At 40.8% G+C, this 24,087-nt stretch overlaps 1 protein-coding gene and 1 non-coding gene across 5 annotated transcripts in view; one reads left to right on the top strand and one right to left on the bottom strand.

Moving 5' to 3' along the window:
* PTPRG (protein tyrosine phosphatase receptor type G) overlaps positions 1 to 24,087 on the bottom strand; it is a 698,663-nt gene that overhangs the window by 45,506 nt on the left and 629,070 nt on the right. For all 4 annotated transcript variants that reach the window (XM_058288185.2, XM_058288182.1, XM_058288184.2 and 1 more), the window contains 2 exons: positions 15,110 to 15,201; positions 2,713 to 2,804 (listed from right to left, as the gene is read on the bottom strand). In XM_058288185.2, coding sequence (XP_058144168.1) covers positions 2,713 to 2,804; positions 15,110 to 15,201 — 184 coding nt within the window. The remainder of the gene's footprint in view (positions 1 to 2,712; positions 2,805 to 15,109; positions 15,202 to 24,087) is intronic.
* On the top strand, positions 11,797 to 11,902 carry LOC111761647 (U6 spliceosomal RNA). Its single transcript, XR_002794943.2, has one exon. It is a non-coding gene; the product is annotated as a U6 spliceosomal RNA (small nuclear RNA).

Genomic DNA, 24,087 nt, shown 5'->3' with positions numbered 1-24,087 from the left:
GAGGACACTACTTTAATGAGAGCCAGGAGGGGTCAAGATGAAAAATGTGGGCTCAAATCACACAGCCTTGGTCTTCAATCGTATCGCTGCCATTTCAAAATGTAGCTACCCCGTGCCTCAACTGTAAAGTTACCTCATCTGTAAAATGGGGACAATTAAAGAGTACCCACCTCATGCGGTGTTTGTGAGGAAGGATGGAAATAATCCATTCACAGTGCTCAGTATAAATGCTGGCCATCATTATTTTACATAAATGGATTTGGAAATCTGAAGCCGAGGTTTCTTCATCATAACAAGGGATTTTTTTTTCCTGATTACACAAAATCTCTTTTCCTGCTCTTCCTCAGATAGCTCGTCACTATCTCTTATTTATAAAACGAGAGCATTTCTCCTGCCTTTTCTTAAAGAGACTGTTAGCAATTGTGCCGTTTAGCAGAGCTACCAAGAAGGAATATTATGGTTTTAAAATGCACTGAATTTTCTCTCAATTAGGAGACACAGTATTACTGAGCTTTGCTACTCTCTCACTCCCTTTCATGTGGCTGCCTGACTGTTCTTTTCAGGAGAAAGGATATTCTTCCTATTCTGAATAGCTCTGATTTTAAACCTTTCAACCCAGGAGAGGTTGGGAAATGACAACCATAGAATAATGTCTCCTTCCTCCTTGCCCACAATGCTCCCCTCCCACAACTATTAGCTAATAATACTTATGCCATCGAGTTCAGTCTGGGAGATGAAAGCTTTTAGCCACAGTATTTTTTTAAAGGATAGAAATAGGGTACAGATGCCCAGGATTTGTTAACAGGCGTGATTTTGATGCAGCAAAGCCCATTTTAAGTCAGATCAAGTTTACAGAGGTGTAGCTGATTATTTTGAATAATTAAGTGGTGTCAAAACCAGCTGTGATGAATAGCACTGGGGTCTCAAATCATAAATAATTGAGAAACCAGAGTTGCATTTGATCATCCTGATCAAATTCTGCTCTCTAGAGGATAAATGTTTGTCCTGAATACCATAAACATTGTTAAATGCCTCAATATTCTTGCTCAGTCACCCAGCCAACAGTCAATTGTACTAAATCACTTTTAACACCACACACATTTGCTGTCCTCATGAATACAAAATGTTTGACTTAAACCGTGTTCAGTGTAGTCTAATAGGCACTTTTTTTTTCTTTCGGTAAGAATCTAATAGCATCATTAAATACTTGAAATGTTTTTGTTCATTCTATAGAACATATGACTTTGCAGAATGAATGAAAGAGTTCCTTCTCTCTACTACCTTTGCTTTCATTCTGCTCAAAGAAAATAAAACCAAGAGAAAGACTTAATTTAAAGGTAGCTGCAGCGATGCCCAGAGATGTACCTACCAGGTGCAATGGATGTGTCATGATGATGGGAGAGAGTGTTGCTGTGGGGGGAGTGGGGGGTGGGGGTGGTGGGGTTGAATGGGACTTCATATTTTTTGAATGTAATGTTTTTTAAAAAAATGAATAAAAAATTAAAAAAATAAAATAAAATAAAATAAATAAAAAATAAAAAACATAAAAAGAACATAAAAAAAAAATAAAGGTAGTTGCCAATATTATTGTCTTTCTGATAGACTTCGGGGACTCCACATTCGCATAGACAGCAGCTTTTGGCCCTAAATTTATTTCTCATTGTTCTTGTGAGATGATTACACCCTCCCAGCTACACAGCTCCCTGACGGTCCTGAAGTGCTTACCTTCTAGCACTTCATTGGTCCCCGTGACCAATTTTATGAAAAGAGGTAGGCAGGTTAGCATCATCGTCATTTCCATTTTAAAGGAGAAATGAGACAGAAAGCAACTGACTTACCCACAAAGCTAGAAGACAGCCGAGCTGCCATGAAAACTTGGCCTCCTCGGCACAACTCTTGCTGCCAGAGATGTGCCTTAGTTAAGCGCCTCAGTGAAGAAAAGGGCAGTCTGTTTAATAGCTCCTCATTGACACCCTGTCACTGCTGAACTGGCACGGAACTCGGAGTTGGCAGGGTGGTGTGTGCCGCTCTCTACCTTGTTTCCTACACGCCAGTTCCCAAGATCAGAGGGCTGCATTAACCCGTCTCTTCTCTCGGAGGATTAATAATCAGGAGAACAACTACCAACCTTTGTACGGTGCTTAAGAGTAAACCCAGCACTTCCGAAGATGTTAATCATTTATTGTTTCCAACAACTTTGGGATGTAGGTGGCATCAGCATCATTTTTAAAAAGGAGGAAACGGGGTTGGAGAGGTGATGCGACTGGCTGTAGGATTACAAAGCTCACGATGGGTGGAGCCAGCACCGGGTTCCCACACTTCAGACCTGCTCTGGCCACCACCGCATGCATACCGGAAACGCTGTGGAATTAGGGGGCCCTCTGCTTTGCATCACGATTATTGTGCTTGGTCAGAATTAAAATGCAGAAGGAATCTTAAAAGCTGATCCCCACCAGTTTGCCTCTTCTTCTCTTTCACTAAATCTGTTCTCTCCTAGAAGTGCATGCTCCAGATGAGTGCAACCAACTCTCCTTCACCTAATTTTTATTGGGAAAGGAACGCCTGTTAAAATTGTTAAGTGTAAAACAAAACAAAACAAAACAAAAAACAATTTCCACTCTCCACGGTGATTGTTCTGTTATTCTTGGAAATAAATTCAAAGATCACAAAAAAATCCCTGCAAAATAATAATTTTACAGTTTTGAAACATACCTCAAAATCCTCGGAGAACCCACGCTGGCTATTAGAATAGAGCTCACCGATGTGTTTAACAAACTGTTTGACAGGAATGGCTTCCATGTCATCTGTGGGAATAAAACAATATTCAAAGTCCCAGAGAATAGTTCCATCAAACAAATGACACTGAGAAAGGGTTATGTAAGACAAATATTTGATTTTCTTCCAAGAGTGATATAATTCACCTGAAATAGATGTTCTCAAGAAAAGCCTCAGGATTTATTTTACATTAGGATCTCATTCTGATTTTCAGCACTTATAAGCCAGATTAGACACGGTTTTAAAAAAAGCATAGGTAGAGAATTCCCTTTATTTTTTATTCAAGGCAACTTACATAGTTAACTTACCACATCATACTCTCAGCTAAACGTCTGAACCTACCAAGGTTACCGATCTACCAAGAAATTTTATCACAGACTTTTAAAAAAAAATTGCTATTCAATGAGGTCCAGCTTGAATGTGGAACAATTAAGTTCTATTCCAGTCTTTGAAGTCAAAGCAATCTCTTACACACAATGGCAGAGAGATGCCATTGTACCAGCTGGCTTTGGGTACAATGCCATCTATCCTTAAGTGCTCAAAATTTTAGTTCAAGACAGCTGTGTCTACATGATGCCAAACAATCACTTTGACTGAATTAACTGGATTTTTTTAGTGTTGACAGACTAGGTATAGATTGAGGAAGACTCCATGTTCCAAATTATTGTAGCATGTCACTTTCATTTCAAAAGGACATTTTCAGTCATGAGCCCAAAGTATGTTTAAAGCTTATTTATCTAGACCCAATCTGATACTTCAGTATTGCTGCAAAACTGCCACACCCAATGAACTGGAGCTCCCCAACCTCCTTCCTCCCTTTTCCCTTGCCTACCTCCCCCCCACCCCCAAATATTTCCTTTTAAAAATACTCTGCTGAATTTGAGATAAACAACAGACATGACATTTACTTTATTCAGAGTGAAAGATCTTTGGCAAACGCACAAACATCTAAACTGCCACAGATGCTTTTCTTAGCAAAGGGTATGAAGATCTGTATGTGTAAATGAGGTCCTACTTTGGCAAGAATTTTATAGATCCAGGCCTGACAATCTGATTTCTCTTCATCTGGTGACAGTTAACATTGACTATGTCATTCCTTCTCTACTTTCTTTTGAGAGAGCAAAGCTCTAGGGTGGCTTTTTGCATCTATTGACATTTTCAAACTTGAATCATTCTTAAGGGGAAAATAGCATCTATATACTTCTCTTAAGGAAGACGACTTGTATGTTCATAATCCAAGTTTTCGGCACGGAAGTGTTACTATATCAAATAGGTGGTACTCTGTAAGCAAAATTCTTTCTGTGTGAACAATTAAAGATCTAATTATTTCAACAGGCAACCTTAAGAAAAAAATTGCCAAGTTATTTACAAATATTTCAGGACTGAAGGTGTTCATGAATATGCATGCATTTTACACACCCAAGAAATCTAAAGCTCCCATAATGATGTAACTAGCATTAACAAAGTAAGCGGAGCCAAAACGTTCCCCCAGAATATTTAGCAGAATGCAATGCACAGTTCAGGAAAAATTTCCAAGATTATCTGATCACTTCACTCAAAATGTTTAGAAGTAAGCGAATCCTACAATAGTGTTCAAGTGGTAATGCGATGACTTCAATTTCATTAAATTCAGAGAAGGGTTAACATGTACAAGAAAAGGGAGTCTCTAAAAGATAAACCCAAGGATAAAGCCATCTTTGAACAGAGGCAAAATGAGAAGGTGGGAGACTCCCTCACCCCACGAACACCGCCACAGACAGACTGCAACCATTCTTTCCTATTTTGTTTAGAAATCAAAGACACAACATGGTTCCCAAGTGCAGAAGTGACACAGTTAATAACGTAATAGGCTGAGGGCAACATTAATTCCATAATGATAGTTTAGAATTGTAGATTCCCAATAAACTAATGGTGCCACGATTAAGGACTTGGTCTGTAGATTCAAAACAAAACATGTCAGCTTAAGAGTTATTTTACTCTGCAAGGTAAAAACCATAGCATTTTGAGGGTCACAGCCTGTCTCAAATCATTAAAAAGAATGCTTTTAGGTTCAGAATTTATTATTTTTTCCTGCGGAGTACTCAACTGTAATATCCAAGCTAATGCCACAATATGCTCGAAAACCTGTCTGCCTGCTGCCCCCATGGCTAGATGCAGCAAAAATCCAGCAGTGCTCAGCTCGATAATCATCGGAATTTATGATTCACTGGTCTCTCCAATTTACTCCTTTATCTAAGGAAAGCTAACCACACCCCCTCAGGGTTTTCAGATACCACCACCACCACATCAGAAAATGATCAGACAGGCAGTACTGACCAGCACCACTACCCAGGTAACACATTATTTGTCTTTCAATCAAGATAAAGGTGGTGGAGGGGTCCTAAATCCTTTTTTCCCTATAGTAAGATGAATGTAAGCCCACGACGAAAAACCTTTCCTCTTACCCAGTTTTTCTATTAAATTCTCCCAACATGAGGCAGACAAGTAATTATAAAATTTCAGTAACTAGTAGTAGGCTAGGCAATTAGGACTGCACATATAGACCTGACCTGCTCTTTGTCCTCTGGGAAGCCTTGTGTTGTAAAGAAGACATGTATCCATAAGATGTTATTTTCATTCACACAGCTGTACATCCCAGGTTGTCCTTTGAGAATATCAGCAGCATTAACTCTATATCAGGTACTCCCTAAATACTTCAGATGTGATAATATGTAATCATCCCAACAATCCTAAGAGATAGGTACTATTTTCATACCCATCTTACAGTTGAGAAAACAGGCTCAGAAGGTTAACTGAAGACTGAAGCATGGCAGAGGAAGCTGGCCACAGGCCCAAGTAAAGAGAGCTGTGACTCTGACAGAGAATAGCTGTTGTCTGGGTCACAGCGAACAGGAAACTGCTGAAGCATTTACTGAACACCTGGAGATGGTCTGTGCCCAAAGACAACATTTATGTAGGAGAACAAGGAACATAGACAGCAGGGCAGCAGGTAAATATGTGAAGACTCCAAGTGCCATAAAATGGATGGGTATGATAACTTAGGTGAGAGTAAATGTCACTGATGTAGGTGGTTGGGGTGCATAAAAATAAGATGGATTGGAAAATCAAAGTCAAGATGTTTTCACTATCTGAATGAGCATGACACAGGTTACATGGGAGATTTTACCGTTATAATGGAAACAGTACAAGGACAGAGTTAGGTACAACAAGCCATTTATTGAGCCTTACTGGTTGCCAGGGGTTGTACTAAGTGCTTCTCATACACTGTCTCATTTATCTTTACAAGAACCAAGCAAAGGGGACATTGTTATCCTCATGCTACACATAAGGAAACCAAGGCAACTTGTCCAAAGTGATAGTTTATAAGTGGCAGAGCCAGGACTTGAACCCATGTCTCTTACCCCCAAACAGGTGCTCCTCTGTGCGGCTCTTCTTCCTTCAAAGTACCACAGATTCAAGGAAGGAAAAGGGACTAAGCAGAATAACTCAATCTGATAAAATACTGCTTCATAACTTTGTGCCAATATTTTCCTTCACAGAATTTTCAGATACCAAAAGCTTAAATTAAGCAAAAATGGGACCATTACTTTTATCCCTTAATCACCCCATTATAAATGGTTGATAGATTAAATTAAGAACCAGCACCTGGATAATGGGACTTACTGTTATTAAACAATATTTTTTATGTTTAATTCCAAGATTTTAGCCTTTTGTGGTTGGAATTATATTCTGTAAAAAAAAAAACAAAACAACAACTTATTTTGGCCAATCAATGATAAAAAGTCCCTATATATCACTTTTTTTTAAATATTTATTTTTTATTATCTCCCTCTTTCTCCCCTCCCCCCCCATTGTCTGCTCTCTGTGACCATTCACTGTGTATTCTTCTTTGTCCACTTGCATTCTTGTTAGCGGTATAGGGTGGTTCTCCTTGAGGGGCATACTCCTTGCATGTGGGGCTCCTCTACACGGGGGACACACCTTCATGGCACAGCACTCCTTGCACACATCAGCAGTGCGCATGGGCCAGCTCACCACATGGGTCAGGAGGCCCTGGATTTGAACTCTGGACCACCCATATGGTAGACAGATGCTCCATCAGTTGAGCCAAATCCGCTTGCCCCTATGTATCACTTTTGATGAAACTTGAGACCAGTCTCTAGTTTGTAGGTACCCAAAGCACAGCATTAGAAGAGGGCGAACTGCCAAAGCAAGGCATTAGAAGAGGGTGAACTGATGACAGCAACTTTTGCTGATAATAAAGCACCAAAATTGAGAGATTCTTTCGGGGGGAAAGAGACAAATTATGTTGCTTTCAAAAGTGATGCTGTGGGGGAATAAAGAACAATGCATTTGAACATAAAGAAAAGCTGTTCCCAAAGTCTTCAATGTCCATCGTATTTGTACCTTCAGAACACGCAAAAGGAAATCACCAATACTTTGGTCTGTGCCTTGGTTTTGCCTACAGTCAATTTGCTTTCTCTTAATCTTAAGGAATAACTGGCAATAAAGGGGGAAAGTAAACTTTCTTGTCTAAGCTTTGATTTGACATTATCATAGGAAAAGGAAAAGCAGCAGCCCAGGTGACCTAAACAGACCCCAGAGGGAAGCCCAGCCCGTCACTGTGCTCAGCAGTGGGGTTATTAGCCTGTAATCCCGTGAAACTCTGCAGCTGTTATTTTTATCAGCCCCCACTGATGGAACACTTCCTGTGTGCCAGGTCCCAGAGACAGTGGTATGAGTAAGAGTGGTAAGTGTATGGGCATCAGGGCCTGGCTGGTGGGGTGATGGCACCTCTGTGATTCCATTTCCTCATCTGTAAAATGGGAATAACAACAGTATCTAATTCCTAAGAGTGTCGTGGAAACTAAATGAAATAACAGAAATATTTATAGGAGTGCCTGACATTTAGTAAATGTTCAGTAACTATGATTTAGGTGCTAATCGCTTTTCACACACGACACTGTGAACTAGGTGCTGGAGTTTACCCCCATTTGGTAGATCCCGAAACTGTGGCTAAGAGAGGCTCAGGAGCTTACCAGAGTCCACTGTCATTATCAAGTGGTGCCCAGGTTATCTGGTTCCACAGCCTGGGTTCTTCCACATCACATAACCTCCCTAGATCTTACATTTAATATGTGTGATCTGAGAGTCAGAGAATCATGTAATAAACGGTAAAGAAATTTTCCAATGAAAAGGGCTGAAATGATAAGCTTTGGCTTTCAAGGGAGGCTTCAGCTGCCTGGAAAATTCACACTGGTCACTTAGTCACGTTGATGATGACAGGACAATAAAGTATTAAAGTATTTACCTTCCTTCTAAGATGCAGAGCTGCTGGGGTTGATGGCCTTAATGTTTGTTTAAGAAAAGATCCCTCCTGGCTTACTCTGGCAGTTTGTGATGGGTATACACACAAATACAATTAAGATTCCAGGGATCCCTGAATCACCCACTCCATGGCCAGTCCCTACAAAGTTCATCTAACCCTTTGCAGACTCCTCATCCCCATCCCAAACTCTGTCCATGGGCAGGGAGAGTTTAGAAAGCCCCAGTCCAGGACTTCACTCAAGTCAGTGCTGCTCTGACTTTACTCTCTGGTCTCCATGACTGGGTTTGTCTCAGGTTGTTCTCTTTGCTCTGCAGGATAGACCCCGATTTCAGGAACTCGGTGCCCCCATCTTGTCTGCCCTCTCAGCCTCTCAGAGGTTAAGTTTAAACCTCTCTCTGTGCTTGGCAACACCTCTGTGTCAACTTAGGAAGATAAAGCAAATATAAAATAAAAGAACATTACCAAGATTTTAGTTCCTGACTCAGGATACAACAAACAGACCTTCGTCTAAATCAGACTCTTAAGATGCAAGGACTGTTGTGGAGATGGGAACATTTTATTTCCTGCCATTAAAAAGAAATCGCTTTTCATTTATGACACAATAAAGGCAATAAAGAAAGGGCTTCATTATAGTCAAAAGACCAATGAATCTCCTTTGGAGATAATCTCTGTATAAATAAAATATGCCAACAAGGTTGGTTTAATCCCAAGGGTTTTAAACTGCATGTTTAAAGCCCCTTTATGTGCTGGCACCCTGCTGAAGCCAGTGACCTTCAAATTATTAAGATGGATCTTAACTGCTAGAAAGGCAGAACTCACCTCTGGATTTTTAAGCGATTGGTTAGTAGCAACATTTTGCTTTCCAACAGTCTTATTAGAAAGTTAGATTTTCTAATTTTCAGGAAAAAAATCATGTAAAGGTCATGTGTGTTTGACAACATGTGCATATGGAGAGCCCCATCAATAAGCTCTACTCACAGGTTAATTTCATAAGGCAATTTATGATTTTAAAAAGTGATATATAATAAAAGTCTAAAAGAGTAAGTGTTTTGTCATATTGGATGTATTTTGAAGATGGGATGTGTGGATAAATGTTTCATCATTGACAACAATGAAATATTATTAAAGTTTATTATTTTTAAAAAAATCCCCAGGTTGTAAACACTTAATTTTTAAAGGTATGTGTAGGTATTAAGAATAATATGACTGATGAAAGAGGTTGTTGATGTGGGAGGAGTGGGGGGTTGGGAAGTGTGATATATGGGAACCTCTTATATTTGTTAACGTAACATTTTGTGTGATCTATGTATCTTTAAAAAAAGAATAAAAATTTGCTAAAATAAAAAGAATATGGATCTTACTAGAGAGAAGGAAAAAGAATAACAGCTATGTATGGCAGGCGAGGCATAGAGAGACTGAGAGGTGATGAGTTTTGTTTGTTTTTTTGTTTATTGTTATTATTGGAATAATGAAAGTGCTCTGGGAATGACTGAGGTGATGAATGCACAAATATGTGATTACACTGAATACCACTGATGTACTCTTTGAATGGATTTATGCTTTATTAATATGTAATAATAAAATTGACTTGTTAAAAAAAGTAATATGGATCTTAAGAAACAGAAATTTGTGACTACCTCAGTATCACAGAAAATGGAAAGCATATGAGAATTGTTAACTGGGTTACTGCATTCAATTATTCTTTATTTTCACAGAATAACAATGCGAAACCACTCACCATGGAACATTTGATTTTGAAAAACCATTACAGAAAAATATTAAAAAGGAAAACCCAAACCCCTTCAATTCTTCTGAATAAGTCACAGTTTAATTTATCTGGGGTGTGGGGGGTGCACATATATCATATATGGGAGAGGGGTATGATTAAAAATCTTTCTGGTAAAATAACTGATGTCACTTCTGTAGAACTTGGAACCTAACCTCAAAAAAACACCACTTCTTTTACCTTGGGTAAATGCTCTTACATCATGAGTTCTTCCTAACGTGGCCAACTAACCCACTCCCCACTTCCCACCATATTCCCTATCTTTAGCTTGTTATATACGTGTGGTTGAGACCAGAGAAAATTTGTTTTCATTCTTAAAAGACTGTCTTTGCTATTATAAATGGGAAGAACACACTAAATTCCCTTAATGATCATTCCTAAATTTCAGCTTAGAACTGGTGTAATTGATATTTCAAAATTCCTCACAAATTCTTATACCTGCTATTTCTACAGGATGAGTACCAAAAGGTTAGCAGGTTAGTTAATCTGCCTCTTTTATAATATTTTCCTAAAGTCATCACAATTTACTGATTCTGTTTATGTTTTAGAATTTAAAGACCAGGCCTATTTATGAATTTTATATCACACCAGCGTCATCTAAAAGTTCACTGATTTAGTGTCATAAATTTCTTCAACATTCAGTGTGTCTGTGAATTGCTCCCTAAGCCACTCAGATCACAGAGGCTTGTTTATGCACAGGAAAGGGAAATTATTGGTGGGTTGAGAATCTTTCTCTTAGAAAGGAAGAGAGCAAAAATGACTAGAGAACAAAGGTGAAAAGAGATTTTCAGGTATGGGGAAAACTTCAAAGGAATAATTACAAAACTCCTTCCAGGAGGATGAAAGAGTTTAAAGGAGAAGCAAATGGTCAATGTTAGTGAAAGAAGAAGAGGATAAAGAACAACTCAGAAAAGACTAAAAAGAATATTCATTATCTTTGAAAATGCCTTGGTGTAATGGAGCAATGTCCAAATGAGGAACATGAAGTCTTGAGATGATAATCTCAAGATTATCTCTGCCCTGTCAGAGAAGCATGCCAAGACAGGGCAGAACCGTTTCTAAGTGTCTGGACTCTGAAGTTATACAGAGGGTTCCAGGGCAAGCACCACCATTTAGCTCTGCAGCCTTGGACAAATTAAATAATGCCTCTGAACCTCAGTTTCTTTATCTGTAAATGGAGATCCAATTACACTGTTGTGAAGATAACAGAACACTAAGTAAGTAAATACTCAACAAATAGATGATATTTGCTTTAAAAAAAAGGTTAAGTCTAAAGTAAGTTCTAGGGAGGGAATACAGTCTACAGTGACAATCTGGCAGCTCTATTTTATGACACAGTTTGGGTACCTGAATTTTCAATCTCACCCGTTTGCATGCATTTTTAACCAATATAATGGTTTAGATGCCTGGTGGTTGATTGTAAGTGTTCAAGTATAAATAAGTTGATATATCTGGGCCCAGCAGTCTTGTCATCAGGTTTTTTTTTTTTCTTCTATTTTTAGTCTATTTTCATTAGGTTTTGAAGGACAAAATATAACCGAAATTCATTTGGCAGAACAAGTATATCCTGTGAGCATTATAAACACCCAATAAGTTTAACACATAAGAACAATTGAATAATTTTTAAGGCAAATAATTTAAAATGATCCCATGGAAGTATCTATTAAAGAAAGGTTGTAGTGAAAGCTTTGACAGAGTGAAAATAACTAATTTATAAAAAGTTGTGGTTTTGTCTTCCTGAATTTTCTTATGTAAGACACAATTGTACTGCAACTACCAAGAGAAACCATAAGAATAAACAGAATAATGAACTGTTAAAGTGCTTTATAAATTACAAAATATTTTCCAAATGTTAAGTGATTTATTAAATAGAACTGTATGGTTTTATTAGAGAAAAACAAGAGTTGTGCTCACCTTGGCAGCACATATAATGAATTGGAATGAGACAGAGAAAATTAGCATGGACCCTGTGCAAGGATGACATGCAAATTCGTGAAGCATTCCTTATTTTTTTACATCAATGCCAAAGATGTACTATATTGATAATGGGGGGGTATGGAAAAGTGTGCCAAGTGTATGCTATGGACCATGGTTGATGGTAATAGTCTGATATTATTATCTCATAATCCATAACAAATGTGCCACCACAGTGTGGTGTGCTGGTGTAAGGGTATTGTATGGGAATTCTACACATGTGCATGATTGTTTTGTAAGTTCACAACTTCTATAATAATATATATATTTAAAAAAATAATAGGGTGGGTTGGGGAGAAAATACACCAATGTAAGATATGGACTATAGTTAGTAGTAATATTTTGACAATATTCTTTCATAATTTTTAATAAATGTTTCAAAACAATGCAAGGTGTTGGTGGTGGGATGATGTATGATGTTATGCATGTTTGTTTTCTAAATTCACAACTTTTACTATACACTTATTGTTTATGTATGTTTATGTATGAATGATATACTTCAATAAAAATAAAAACCAAAACCAAAACAAAACAAAAAACCCAAGAGATTGTGATCAAGTAAAACACTCTAAGTAAATGTTATTTAGGTTAACTTTCCCTGTTAAGGGTGAAGTATGTTTATTTGTCTACGTGTGCCTCTACCTAGATGTTATGCTATGAAGACCTGAAAAAGAGGAAGATTAGCATCATTTGTGATTTCACCAGGTTAAGTCCCTTACCATCACAAACTGCCTTAAAGCTTTTAAAGTAATTCATTTGACAAATGTGTTACAGCTTGTCAAGAACACATCTACTATACCAACTGAGGTGGGACTGAATACTGTGGCTTTCTCAATCAGTGAAGAATTTGAAGAAATTTTCTTTCTGTAAACTCATACTGCCAGTTAGTATGAAGTAGAAGAAGTGCAGATTTAAAAGGGGGAAAAACACACATTTAAAGAAATGCCTTTGGCTTGTGAGTATTTATACTTGGTAATTAAGGAGGCAGCTGGGCAATGAAGCAGAAAGTATTCAAAAGTATTTTGGGATTAAGATACCTACCTACTCAAGAGGTATGACAGGGCAAGTGTAATTTATGGCATTTTCTGAGGATGCCAGGAAGTGAAAGTTCTGAAGTCCAAGTCAAAGAACGGAGAGCTGCAAGGGGTCCATGCCGAGTGGGCATAGTTTGGTTCTCTGGATAATTTTAACATGAGGAGCATGCAAATGGTTTTTTCACCTGACAGCTGGTATTAACAATACCATGAGCTGGGAAGAAAACTTTCGTCAGTTTATGTTGCTAGCGTACTTTATGGTCTCCAAAGTGCCTTTACATATACAATCTCATGTGATCTTCCCAGACACTTAAAGTGGCAAGTAGGGCAGGCATCCTCATTTTACAGATACTGTCAGCTAAGGCTCAGAAGTCAGGGTATTGACCAACAGTTTCATGGTGAAAGCAGGGCGAGAGTCTTAGTTTTCTGATTCTTAATTCATTAGTGAAAAGAAAAGGAAAGGGAAAGAAAAACAGCCCAAGATAGATTTCACCATTTAACCTTTTAAAATGCATTTGGATTGCACATAGTTACTCAGCAGCTGTGTTTATCAGATCAATCAGCTGAGTTTTAAGAAGAGAGCAGAGTCTCTCAGGCATTTTCTAGAAGTCAACACACAATCTAGGTGATACAAGAGGAAAATGAATATACACATGTATTGAACAAATCCAGTGACTCAACAAAACTAGAAATTCCATGCTGAAGGAAGAATGATGATTCCCAACTGCTTTCTTTCCTCTCGAAGCCAGAATGAATGCAATTTCCTCCTCCAGGAATAAAAGGTTAGTGTGAGTGGAGAACATACAGTAACACAAAACTGTTCTCATCTATGTGGGAATCATTTAGGGCAGCCATAGAATGACCAAACAAGTACTTAATCAGAGATGTTTCTGTTAACCCTCTTGTTCCTGTGTGATGTTTTAGTGAGAGAAGCTGACCAGAATGGAGAGAATATGGCAAATCCTAACACTATCTCACAGAGGGCCACGTAAGTAGCCAAACCACAACAGCACTTAGTGAAGATCTGCAAACAATGGAAGCATCCCTTGACTTCCAGAGAGGGATGGTACCTCTGAGCTTCACAGCCATGGACCTTTAAGAACTTTTAAGAGAGTGGGGTGAGGGGGGTGGGGGGTATATGCAGACCTCATTTTTTTTTAAATGTAACATTAAAAAAATAAAGACAAAAAAAAAAAAGAACTTTAAGGAAGGTTTGCTGTACTTCTCATTCATTCATCAATTTGTTCATTCTTTCCGTCAATAGTTATGGAGTGCCTACTATGTGCCAGATATAACTCTAGCACTGAGGATACTTCCTTCCTCTTATGGAGCTTTCATTCCAGTGAGAGGAGATCGCCAAACAAGTAAAAGATGTAGTAAATCAGACAGTGAAAGGTGTAATGTAGAATTAGGCAGGCCAGTGGGACAGGGGAGTTGCAGGTGTGAGGGGTGACACTAGAGAAAAAGCAGTGCCTCTGTTTACAAAAGAACAGTGTCAGAAGGATGGCTATATGAGTTATCTGGGGATGCATACATGGAGGCATTTACTGAAACCCAGAGAGAGAAAGAAGTTCAAATCTGACAAAAGAGAAGGAATGCCAAGTGAAAATTGTGGGCGCCATCTTCAAATCCCATACCCTATTACTACAACCAACCCCTTGCAGCACTTCTAAATGTTCCTGGCATTCAATAGGATTCACTATGGTGTGTTTTCCCAATCCTTATCCCAAAAATTAACCAAGTGTTTTATCTTTATTCTGAAGACAATGAAATATCTATCAGACCAATAATGCATCCCAAGACTTCCACACAAACATCCCAAGAACCAAAACTTCCAAACTAAGATAAATTATTTTCAGAGCAAGGAATCTTAAAGAAAGTTCACTTAACAAAACTTATTTTTCAGAAGCAGAAATTGTCAAAGTGAAACTTAGTCCAAGTATATTGTAAATATGTAAACATGTTTTTCCTACTTCCCTTCCCTAGCTATGAATCTATAATATGTTAACTTGAAAGTGTTTGTTCCTCTTTAAAGAGGACTCCTTTACTTTGCAGATAAGAATAAATTTCATTCAATTACACTTAGTTAAGGATGCCTTGGACTGGACAATCTTTAAAAGGCTATAAAAAATATTTTGTCGTGGCTGTCATATACAGCTGAGAACAAAAGAGAAAAACAATTAGCCCGCTGGAAATAAGTGTCTCACTCACCCGGAATGGGAATGATAGGAATACTTTCATTGGGGACCACCCGAGGTGAACTGCTATCTTCCACGTAGAAATGAGCGGTCTGAAAACATTTTCTGTGTAGGAAAGAAAAAAACACCATGCAAAGGGTGAGACCAGAAAAAGACACTTTGTCTGAGTTCATCATTTTTCAGTTCTTTCATAGATCTTCCCAGCTTTAAACATCACACAGTATTGAGTACAAACCCACGGAAAAGTAACAAGACTCAAGAAGGACAACATTCAGCCTACTGGAAAAACCCAAAATAGTTAAAGAATATCCATTTGTTATTGTCCATATCCAATCAGAGAGGGAAAGGCATAGTACTGAACTGTTTGAATATATGAAAACTTGGCACAAACAGGGTAAACTTGCTGCACAGACTGCTATAATTGCCCCACACTATTTCTAAATTTGACACTTTACAGAGGAATAATTTGCTATTCTAAACTCCCAGCACCAAGTTCAAAACTATATCTGAACCCCTTCAAATGCAGTCACCTAACTGCTCAAGTACACCACCTCCCCATATTGTTAGGTGCTTAGCAAAGGTCCTCCCTCCCCCAAAGCTGCAGACAGCTCTTTCTAGGGGTGAGAGGATTTCAGGAGGGTAAGCACTCAACAGAGGTCCTTGCCAGACAATATCTGAGACAAGGACCCAAAGCCCTCAAGTGTCACCTGCTGGGTTTATTTTTTTTTTTTACCTGTACTTCAGGCAAAGCAGGGAGCAGACACTGGTCATCATAGGCAGTGAGCAGAAAAGCCATCAGCACCTCCCTCAGCCTCTGCCTACTGAAGCTGGCCGGCCCTCGGCTTTCCAGCATCCACGTCACTGCTCGCTGCGGCCCTAATGAGCTGCCGGAAGCACAGGCTGAATATTTAATGAGGCTGCTCAGTGTGAATGGCTATTGTGACCAGAGAAGGGTCCCCGTTCATCTGGCGGAGGGGCTTCACAATAGCGGGCCCTACTGCTGGGTCTTTTAGCCAAGCAGGTGGCATCCTTCTGGTACTCGGTGTCACTGGGGTCCCCCCCACTCCTTCTCTGGCATCTCACAGCATTTACCATCTACGCACCCCAGAGCTCTGCTTTTTCTGGCGGCAGAACTCTACTAGAGGAAGTCAACTTTTCTTCAGAGTGGTCTTTTCTCATCTAATCACAGGTATCTTGGGATGATTCTTTTGGCACACTGTGTTTCTAGGAAGCCAAAGAAGGGAGCTAGGGATGGTAAAATCAAACAAATCTATAAACCAAGGAAGAACTGTGGGGGAGTGGCGAGACCGCAGTTACACAGATTCTTCAATCTCAGCTTTGTATAAAGCTGTGGTAGCCACATACAATCAAATGATCACATATCATAGTATGAAGTTTTCTTTAAGCTAGGAAAACAGCTCTAACTGAATACATATTTGGGATCTGCTCTAGAATCCATCTTAGCTGCTACTCCGTACCACTAGGGGGTTCTGAATGTAAATTATTTCAACTCTTGGCGCATGTCCCCCAGGTCTGCTCTTGCAGAACGGTAAAGAAAATGATTTTTTCCATGAATTGCCTGACATTTGTCATATTAATAATACATGTTTTCATTACTCTTTGTTTAGCTGCCTTTATCTCAATTTGGGAAGAATATCAGTCAGTCAGATGAAAGCTACAAGCATATAGTACCTAATATTCCAGGGCTTGGGTGCAAACAGAACCTTCTACTGATTGTAAAATGACAAACTTCCATGTGAACAAAACATAGATATGGTATTCGAGGTAACAGCTCCTTCCTGTTTCTAAATTAGTTTTCAACTTTTCCACTCTCTGGATTCCTACCCACACCCAACAACCCCCAAGTGTGCATTGATTTCCAGAATGAAAGTTAAAATACACGTTGTGCCACGTGAATGTAATTAATACCACTGAATTGTACACTTAAAAACTGGTTAAAAAGTTTCCTGTTATATATATACTACCACAATCAAAATCAAAACAAAACATAGTTTGTGGACCTCTCAAGTGAGCTAGAACCTTAACTACAAAGTAGCAATAGCAAAGGAACATCTGCTTTTGTTAAAATATGGGGACTATTCAAGTATTTACTAGCCCTAAGAAGTGATCTACGTCACGGAATGACAGCCAATTTACCAGGCCAGCCTTTAACACATTGAAAAAGTAAAGAAACAACCCTTCTGTATTACACCTATTAATTTTTAAAAAAATCTAAAGCTATTAGGGGGAAGCAGACTTGGCCCAGTGGTTAGGGCGTCCGTCTACCACATGGGAGGTCCAAGGTTCAAACCCCGGGCCTCCTTGACCCGTGTGGAGCTGGCCCATGCGCAGTGCTGATGCGCACAAGGAGTGCCGTCCCACTCAGGGGTGTCCCCCGCGTAGGGGAGCCCCATGTGCAAGGAGTGCGCCCTGTAAGTAGAGCTGCCCAGCGCGAAAGAAAGTGCAGCCTGCCCAGGAATGGTGCCTCACAACAGGGAGAGCTGACACAGATGATGATGCAACAAAAAGAAACACAGAGTCCCGTGCCGCTGACAACAACAGAAGCAGACAAAGAACACACAGCAAATAATGGACACAGAAAAGACAACTGGAGCGGGGCGGCGGGGGGGTGGTTTAAAATAAATCTTTGAAAAAAAAAAAGGCTATTAGGAAAAGGAATTGTTACTGACCAAATTACTGTTAAAGTTAGGAAACTCGGAAAGGATAAACTATAGTATCATTTTTTGGTTCTGTTTTGTTTTTTTTCTGGAAGAGAGGCAGACAGTTCAGCCAGCCTGTCCGTGACAGAGAGCTAAAGGCCCTACATTATCTTAGAAAAGGGCAGTGTGTGCTGAAGCAAATCACACTCTAATGCCCCATGTGCTGCTGTTTATAATGGATTTTCCCTGGAGCAAAATAACTCTGTGATTGCCGGAGAAGAGCGCACAACCGGAGACAAGGGTCGGAACCTGGAAGACAAAGAGGCCGGATAGCTGCACCTCCTGGAGACTTGGGTGGGCAGCTAAGTACATAAGTTTATTGGGGGAAGGGGGTGTCTTCCCTTTTCACAAAGGCTGAAAAAGTCACCAATGTTGAGTCGGCACCCATGGCACTGCAGGGGCTAGGGGATCCGCGTCAAGTGTGCAGATACCACGTCACTGCCACTGCCTACAGCCTTAAGACCACTTCCCTGAGTCTGCTGAGCATCTGAGGAATTAAAGAGCTACACAAGTAAAGCATGGTCTCGGCAGGAAAATCAGGAGATACAAATGGGCAAAGGGGAAAAATGATTTAAAACTACCCAGAATCCTCCTCCTAGTGAAATTCACCCACCCCTAACATTTGGGGGTGTATCTTTCCACGCTTTTCCCCATTTATTTCTATTCCTTGATCATCTGTGACAACTCAGACGAGGTCCCTGCCCTCACAGCACTTGTTCTCATGGGGAAAATCAACAACAAACGAGTAATCAAACAGTTTCAAGTAGTCAAGAGCTATGAAGAAAACAAAGCAGCACAACATGATAACTGATGGGGCAAAGGAGGGACCTGACCAAGGAGGAATCTGAGCAGAGACCTGATGAAGGCAAACTAGCCACGCAAAGTTCCTGGGTAGACCATTCCAGGCAGATCAAACAGCTGCTCCGAGCTGCAGAGCAGAGCGAGTCTGGCACGTCGTGGAACTGAAAGGAGCCCGAGGCGAGCGCAGGAAAAAGACGCAGGAGGTAGGCCAGAGAGGCAGGCAGGGCCCAGATCATGCCAGGCCCTGGGGGCCACAGAGCATCTTCATGAATGGGTCAGAGCAAGGAAAAAAAGCCGATGGAGGGCTCTACACAGGGAAGTGGCACAGTCTCATCTGTATTTTTACAAGAAGCTCACTTTGGGAGCCATGTGCTGAATGGATTACAGGGCAGCAGGAATAGACAGAAGGGCAGTCAGGGGCTACTGCTGTAGTCGCATTCTGGTACAGACAGGCTGTGTGTGTGTAACGAAATGAGATTATACTAGATAGCAACTACGGGTTGATATCTTCATTATTAATGTTTACTTAATCTTCTGTTACATGAATACACTATATAATTGGATACTGAGTTTATTCCTCTAATGAACTATTTCTTACAGGTCTAGGCTGGGGCAGGGGTTGAGCAAGGTGCTAGGTTGCTGTCAGTTTTTTACTTCCATCAATACTCAGATGAAATCTTCGCACATACATTGTGAGTTTAATACTGAAGAAAAGCAGCTGGTTCAGAATAAATATTGTGTGGCATTACATTTTAACCAGCTCATTTTAGAGAAATCCTACAATCGATTTTGTTTCTTGAGCTGCGGCAGTGCCAGGGAATATAAAAGTTAAGGCAGGGACTTTGGAGAAGAGGAAAAGAAAACCCAAGTTTTAATGCCCCTAAACTTCTCAACTGTGATACGTTCAAAAAGGCAACACTGTCTCTCCTTCTGAGCTCAGAGGAATGGAGAGAATTCTTGAAAATACTCAAGTGTGTCACTGAGCATGCAATTTCAACTTTCTGTCTGGGTCCAGTTCTCTTTCAACCCACCCTAAAAGACCCTCCCTGAATGAAATAGATTCTAGGATCAGGAAGAACCATCTTCAAAAGTATACTTCCTTCATAATGAACATTAATTCATGCAAGTACCTTTAAAAAGGGAAATGAAGAAGTAGGTCATACTTGGAACAAAACTACATTTACAAGTTTAACTCTAAACTGTTAATGAATAGAATCCTCACATACTTTATATGTGTCTACTTCTCCCCTCCCCCTTTTAGTGCCCATCCCCCCCATCCCCCCACCCCCTGGGTGCTACAGGGTCTCCTGGAAGAACCAAGGCAGCCAGATGATAATATTTTTCATTGATCCTAACTGGTTTAATAATGATGCAAATTCGCTGTCTTCTTTTTCCTCTAATCTACATTTGCAGGACCTATTTTCCAAATGCTCCCAAGTTTCCAAATTTAGGCACACTTTGTAGTTCTGGAGGGCCCTACAAAATCTCTCTCATTAGTCTGGTTTAAGTAAGCAGTGGTTATTAACCAGCAGTGCACACCTCTGTGCCTTGGGGAACCCCTTTCCCTGAGACTCAAACTTAGGTTCAGGGTGGGACACAGCCTGTGTATTCTGAAAAACCTTCCCTGAGGATTCTGGTACACACTGTTTGCTGGGGACTGACACATGTCTCCCACAAACGATATATCCAAGTCCTAGCCCCTGGACCTGTAGGTGTAAACCCATTTAAAAGAGGACCTTTGAAGATGCTATTATTGGGAAACAGATGTGGCTAAACTCATTGGGCTCCCATCTATCATATAGGAGGTTCAGGGTTCAATGCCCAGGGCCTCCTGGTGAGGGCAAGCTGGCCCACGTGGAGTGCTGGCCCACAGGGGAATGTGGCCCCATGCAGGAGAGCCACCCTGTGTGGGGATTCCTCCATGCATGGGAAAGCTGCCCCATGTAGGAGTGCCAGCTGATGTGGAGAGCTGGTGCAGCAAGATGACGCAACAAGAGACACAGAGGGGAGAAAATAAGATGTTGCAGAATAGGGAGCTGAGGTGGTGCAAGAGAGTAATCGCCTCTCTCCCACTCCAGAAGGTCCCAGGATTGGTTCCCAGAGCTGCGCAATGAGAATACAAGCAGACACAGAAGAACACACAGAAAGCAGACAACAGGGGGGAATGGGAGAATGAGGAAATGGGGGTACAGGGGGTGAGGAAAGAAATACATCAATCTTAAAAAAAAAAAAAGATGCCATTATTAAAGTGTGTCCGAACCAAATGAGAGTGGGTTTTATTTTAATATGGCTAAAGTTGAGGGAAATTGGACCTAGAGGTAAACACAAGAAGTCAGCAGCAGCCAGCAAATAAGGCAGACTGCCATGTGACAGAGGCAGAGATGCAAGAAGGAACCCCAAGGATTCCAGCAGCCAGCACCAAAATGCTACAGACTTGAGGAAAAAGCATGGCTGGTCGAGATTTTTATTTTTCCCCTCTATCTTCCAAAACTGTAAGAGAATAAATTCCTGTCATCCAAGACACCCGTTGTGTGGTATGTGTCATAGCAGCCAGGGGAAACCAAGACCCTGTTCCTGGTAAATAACCACTGCTGTAAGGAGAAAACGGCCCCTAAGAGTCTCCAGTTTTCTCACTAACAAGTCACTAAGGAAACAATACAATTTTGAGAGGTGGGTATTATAAAAGAACTGAAAAAGTAAGACTCTAGAATTTAGAAGGGACCATGTGGGAGAGGAAACAGAAGCTAAAAATTCTAGGATAACAATCATCTTGAATAGAAAGAAAGCCTGGATTGCACACAACTTGAATAAGAATTTAAGCTCTCCTAAATAGGCTAGCATTCTTTAAGGTGGAACAAAGTGCTCTGCTACTTGTATTGAATAAAAGAGTCTTTTCTCAGACCACAGGGAAAAAAAATTAGATTCCTCAAGTTAAAGTTCTTCCTTGTAAAACTACTTCTTAAACCTTTGTGGATTACTCCACTTGTTCACCAGCAGAATTAATTTTCATTTCTATGAAGGAACTGAAGTTGTCAATATTTACTTTAGTATTAAGTAGTTCCTCGCCTTCTGATGTCCTGAATTCCAAGTATCCTGTCACTTGAACAAATTTGAAAACTATTGAGTTCTCAGCTCTCTGAAATCCACCACCATCAAGAAAGCACTAAGATGGGGCAGACTACATCAAATGTGCACTGAACTTACTGAATCCTTGCTTCCCATCTGGGAGTGAGAATGGGACAGCACCGTTGGAGAGAGATGATTTTTCCTAATTCAAACTCAATGTGCATGTGGTCCAATGAAATGAGATGTGAATCTGCTGGTCCCTGAGTTGGATCTATGTGCATCTCACAGAGAGGTCTAGGCAGAAAAATGGAATCAGGTCTTTCTATGTAACTCTCTACTCACTCATTCCTTGTTAGAAAACCAACATGGGTTTGTATATTTTCTCAAGATTTCTCAGAAAGGCTGGAATGGAAGTCAAAGGGTCATGTGTGATATCCTCTCATAGATGATCAAGTCTGTGTTGATTCTGGGTAATGGCATCCTTGGCCTCATGTCTACTGCCCTCAGCCTGTGGTTCAGGGTCACAGAGGGCCTGAAAGTCAGGGGGTAGGAGTGTGTATATATGTATGAACCTGCTTTCTAAAAAGCCCATGGGCCACACGAGGTTTATGGTCATGAACATTGGCTCTTAGACTGCAACTTCTCAAAGGAACTTTCCATTCTTTCAAATAAGGGAGGTATCTTGAAGATCAAGACTTTTTCCATGGGAAGCGGACTTGGCCCAATGGATAGGGCATCCGCCTACCACATAGGAGGTCTGCGGTTCAAACCCCAGGCCTCCATGACCTGTGTGGAGCTGGCCCATGTGCAATGCTGATGCGCGCAAGGAGTGCCGTGCCACACAGGGGTGTCCCTCGCGTAGGGGAGCCCCATGCGCAAGGAGTGCGCCCTGTAAGGAGAGCCGCCCAGTGTGAAAGAAAGTGCAGCCTACCCAAGAATGGCGCTGCATACATGGAGAGCTGACGCAGCAAGATGACGCAACAAAAAGAAACACAGATTCCCAGTGCCGCTGATAAGGATAGAAGTGGTCACAGAAGAACACACAGTGAATGGACACAGAAAGCAGACAACTGGGGGGGTGGGGGGGGAAGGGGAGAGAAATAAATAAGAAAAAAAAAAAGACTTTTTCCGCATTCAGAAATTCTACTTTTGGGAAAGCAGGGCACTTGGGTGGAGAACATTTCCCAGTCAGATACAGCAAACATGGACTATCGTCAATAAACCAAAAATTCTACCTCCCGGAGCTCCCTGCTGAAACACACATGCTCTGCGCTGCGTAGGCTCAGGTGGGTTTAAATGGCCTTCTTGACTGGGAAACGGACTTTGGCCCAGTGGTTAGGGCGTCCGTCTACCATATGGGAGGTCCGCGGTTCAAACCCCGGGCCTCCTTGACCCGTGTGGAGCTGGCCATGCGTAGTGCTGATGCGCGCAAGGAGTGCCGTGCCACGCAAGGGTGTCCCCCGCGTGGGGGAGCCCCACGCGCAAGGAGTGCGCCCGTGAGGAAAGCCGCCCAGCGGGAAAAGAAAGAGCAGCCTGCCGAGGAATGGCGCCGCCCACACTTCCCGTGCCACTGACGACAACAGAAGCGGACAAAGCAACAAGACGCAGCAAATAGACACCAAGAACAGACAACCAGGGGAGGGGGGGGAATTAAATAAATAAATAAATCTTTAAAAAAAAAAAATGGCCTTCTTGACTAATGGCACACAGACACACATATACTACTGCAACAGTGATTCATAAGTATTAATACTGCAAAAGTTAGAGGCTTCCTAATCAAAAGGAATAGGCAATTACTCCCACTATCCTTCCTTCCAGGCATCTGACACGTCTTTACGTAGACCAGCCTTCTACATAAAGCCTTTCCTTTCTGCTACTTTGGTTTTCCCAGGTACCTGCTTAGCAACCTCTGATGTGGTCAAACAAATTTCTGGCCACATCTCTTTCTGTCCTTCTGACAGGAACCTGAACCTTCCGATAGGAAAATTTAGATGACCAGTAATTTTCAAAAGCAAGGTGCTGATCTCGAAACCCAGGAAGACTGAACATGGGTAATGTCTAGAATTTTACTCAGCAGTGCTGTGTATATTTTAAAAGATAGGCATCCAAAGCCTGCCCTAGGAGAATGCATTTCTAGGCCTATAGGCCCACTTACACATACACCCTTTCTGACACGCTTGTGAGGTCATGGTGTTCTCATCCAGCATCCTTGGTACAGCACTACCTCTCTTGACAACAACTGTTCCAGGGGCACTGGGGGGGGGGGGTCATAACAGTTTCTAGATGCCTAATGAAAACCTGAGTTTATAAAATAACCAAACGTTGATATATAAGGATTAGAAAGCAAGTCACTGTCTTCTAATTAAGCTCAATGGTTTTATAATCACATCTGAGTGACAAGGAT

Source organism: Dasypus novemcinctus, chromosome 26 (genome assembly GCF_030445035.2).
Source record: "Dasypus novemcinctus isolate mDasNov1 chromosome 26, mDasNov1.1.hap2, whole genome shotgun sequence".
NCBI lineage: Eukaryota > Metazoa > Chordata > Mammalia > Cingulata > Dasypodidae > Dasypus > Dasypus novemcinctus.
The sequence above is the reverse complement of the archived record's forward strand: the minus strand, read 5'-3'. Positions and strand labels throughout refer to the sequence as shown.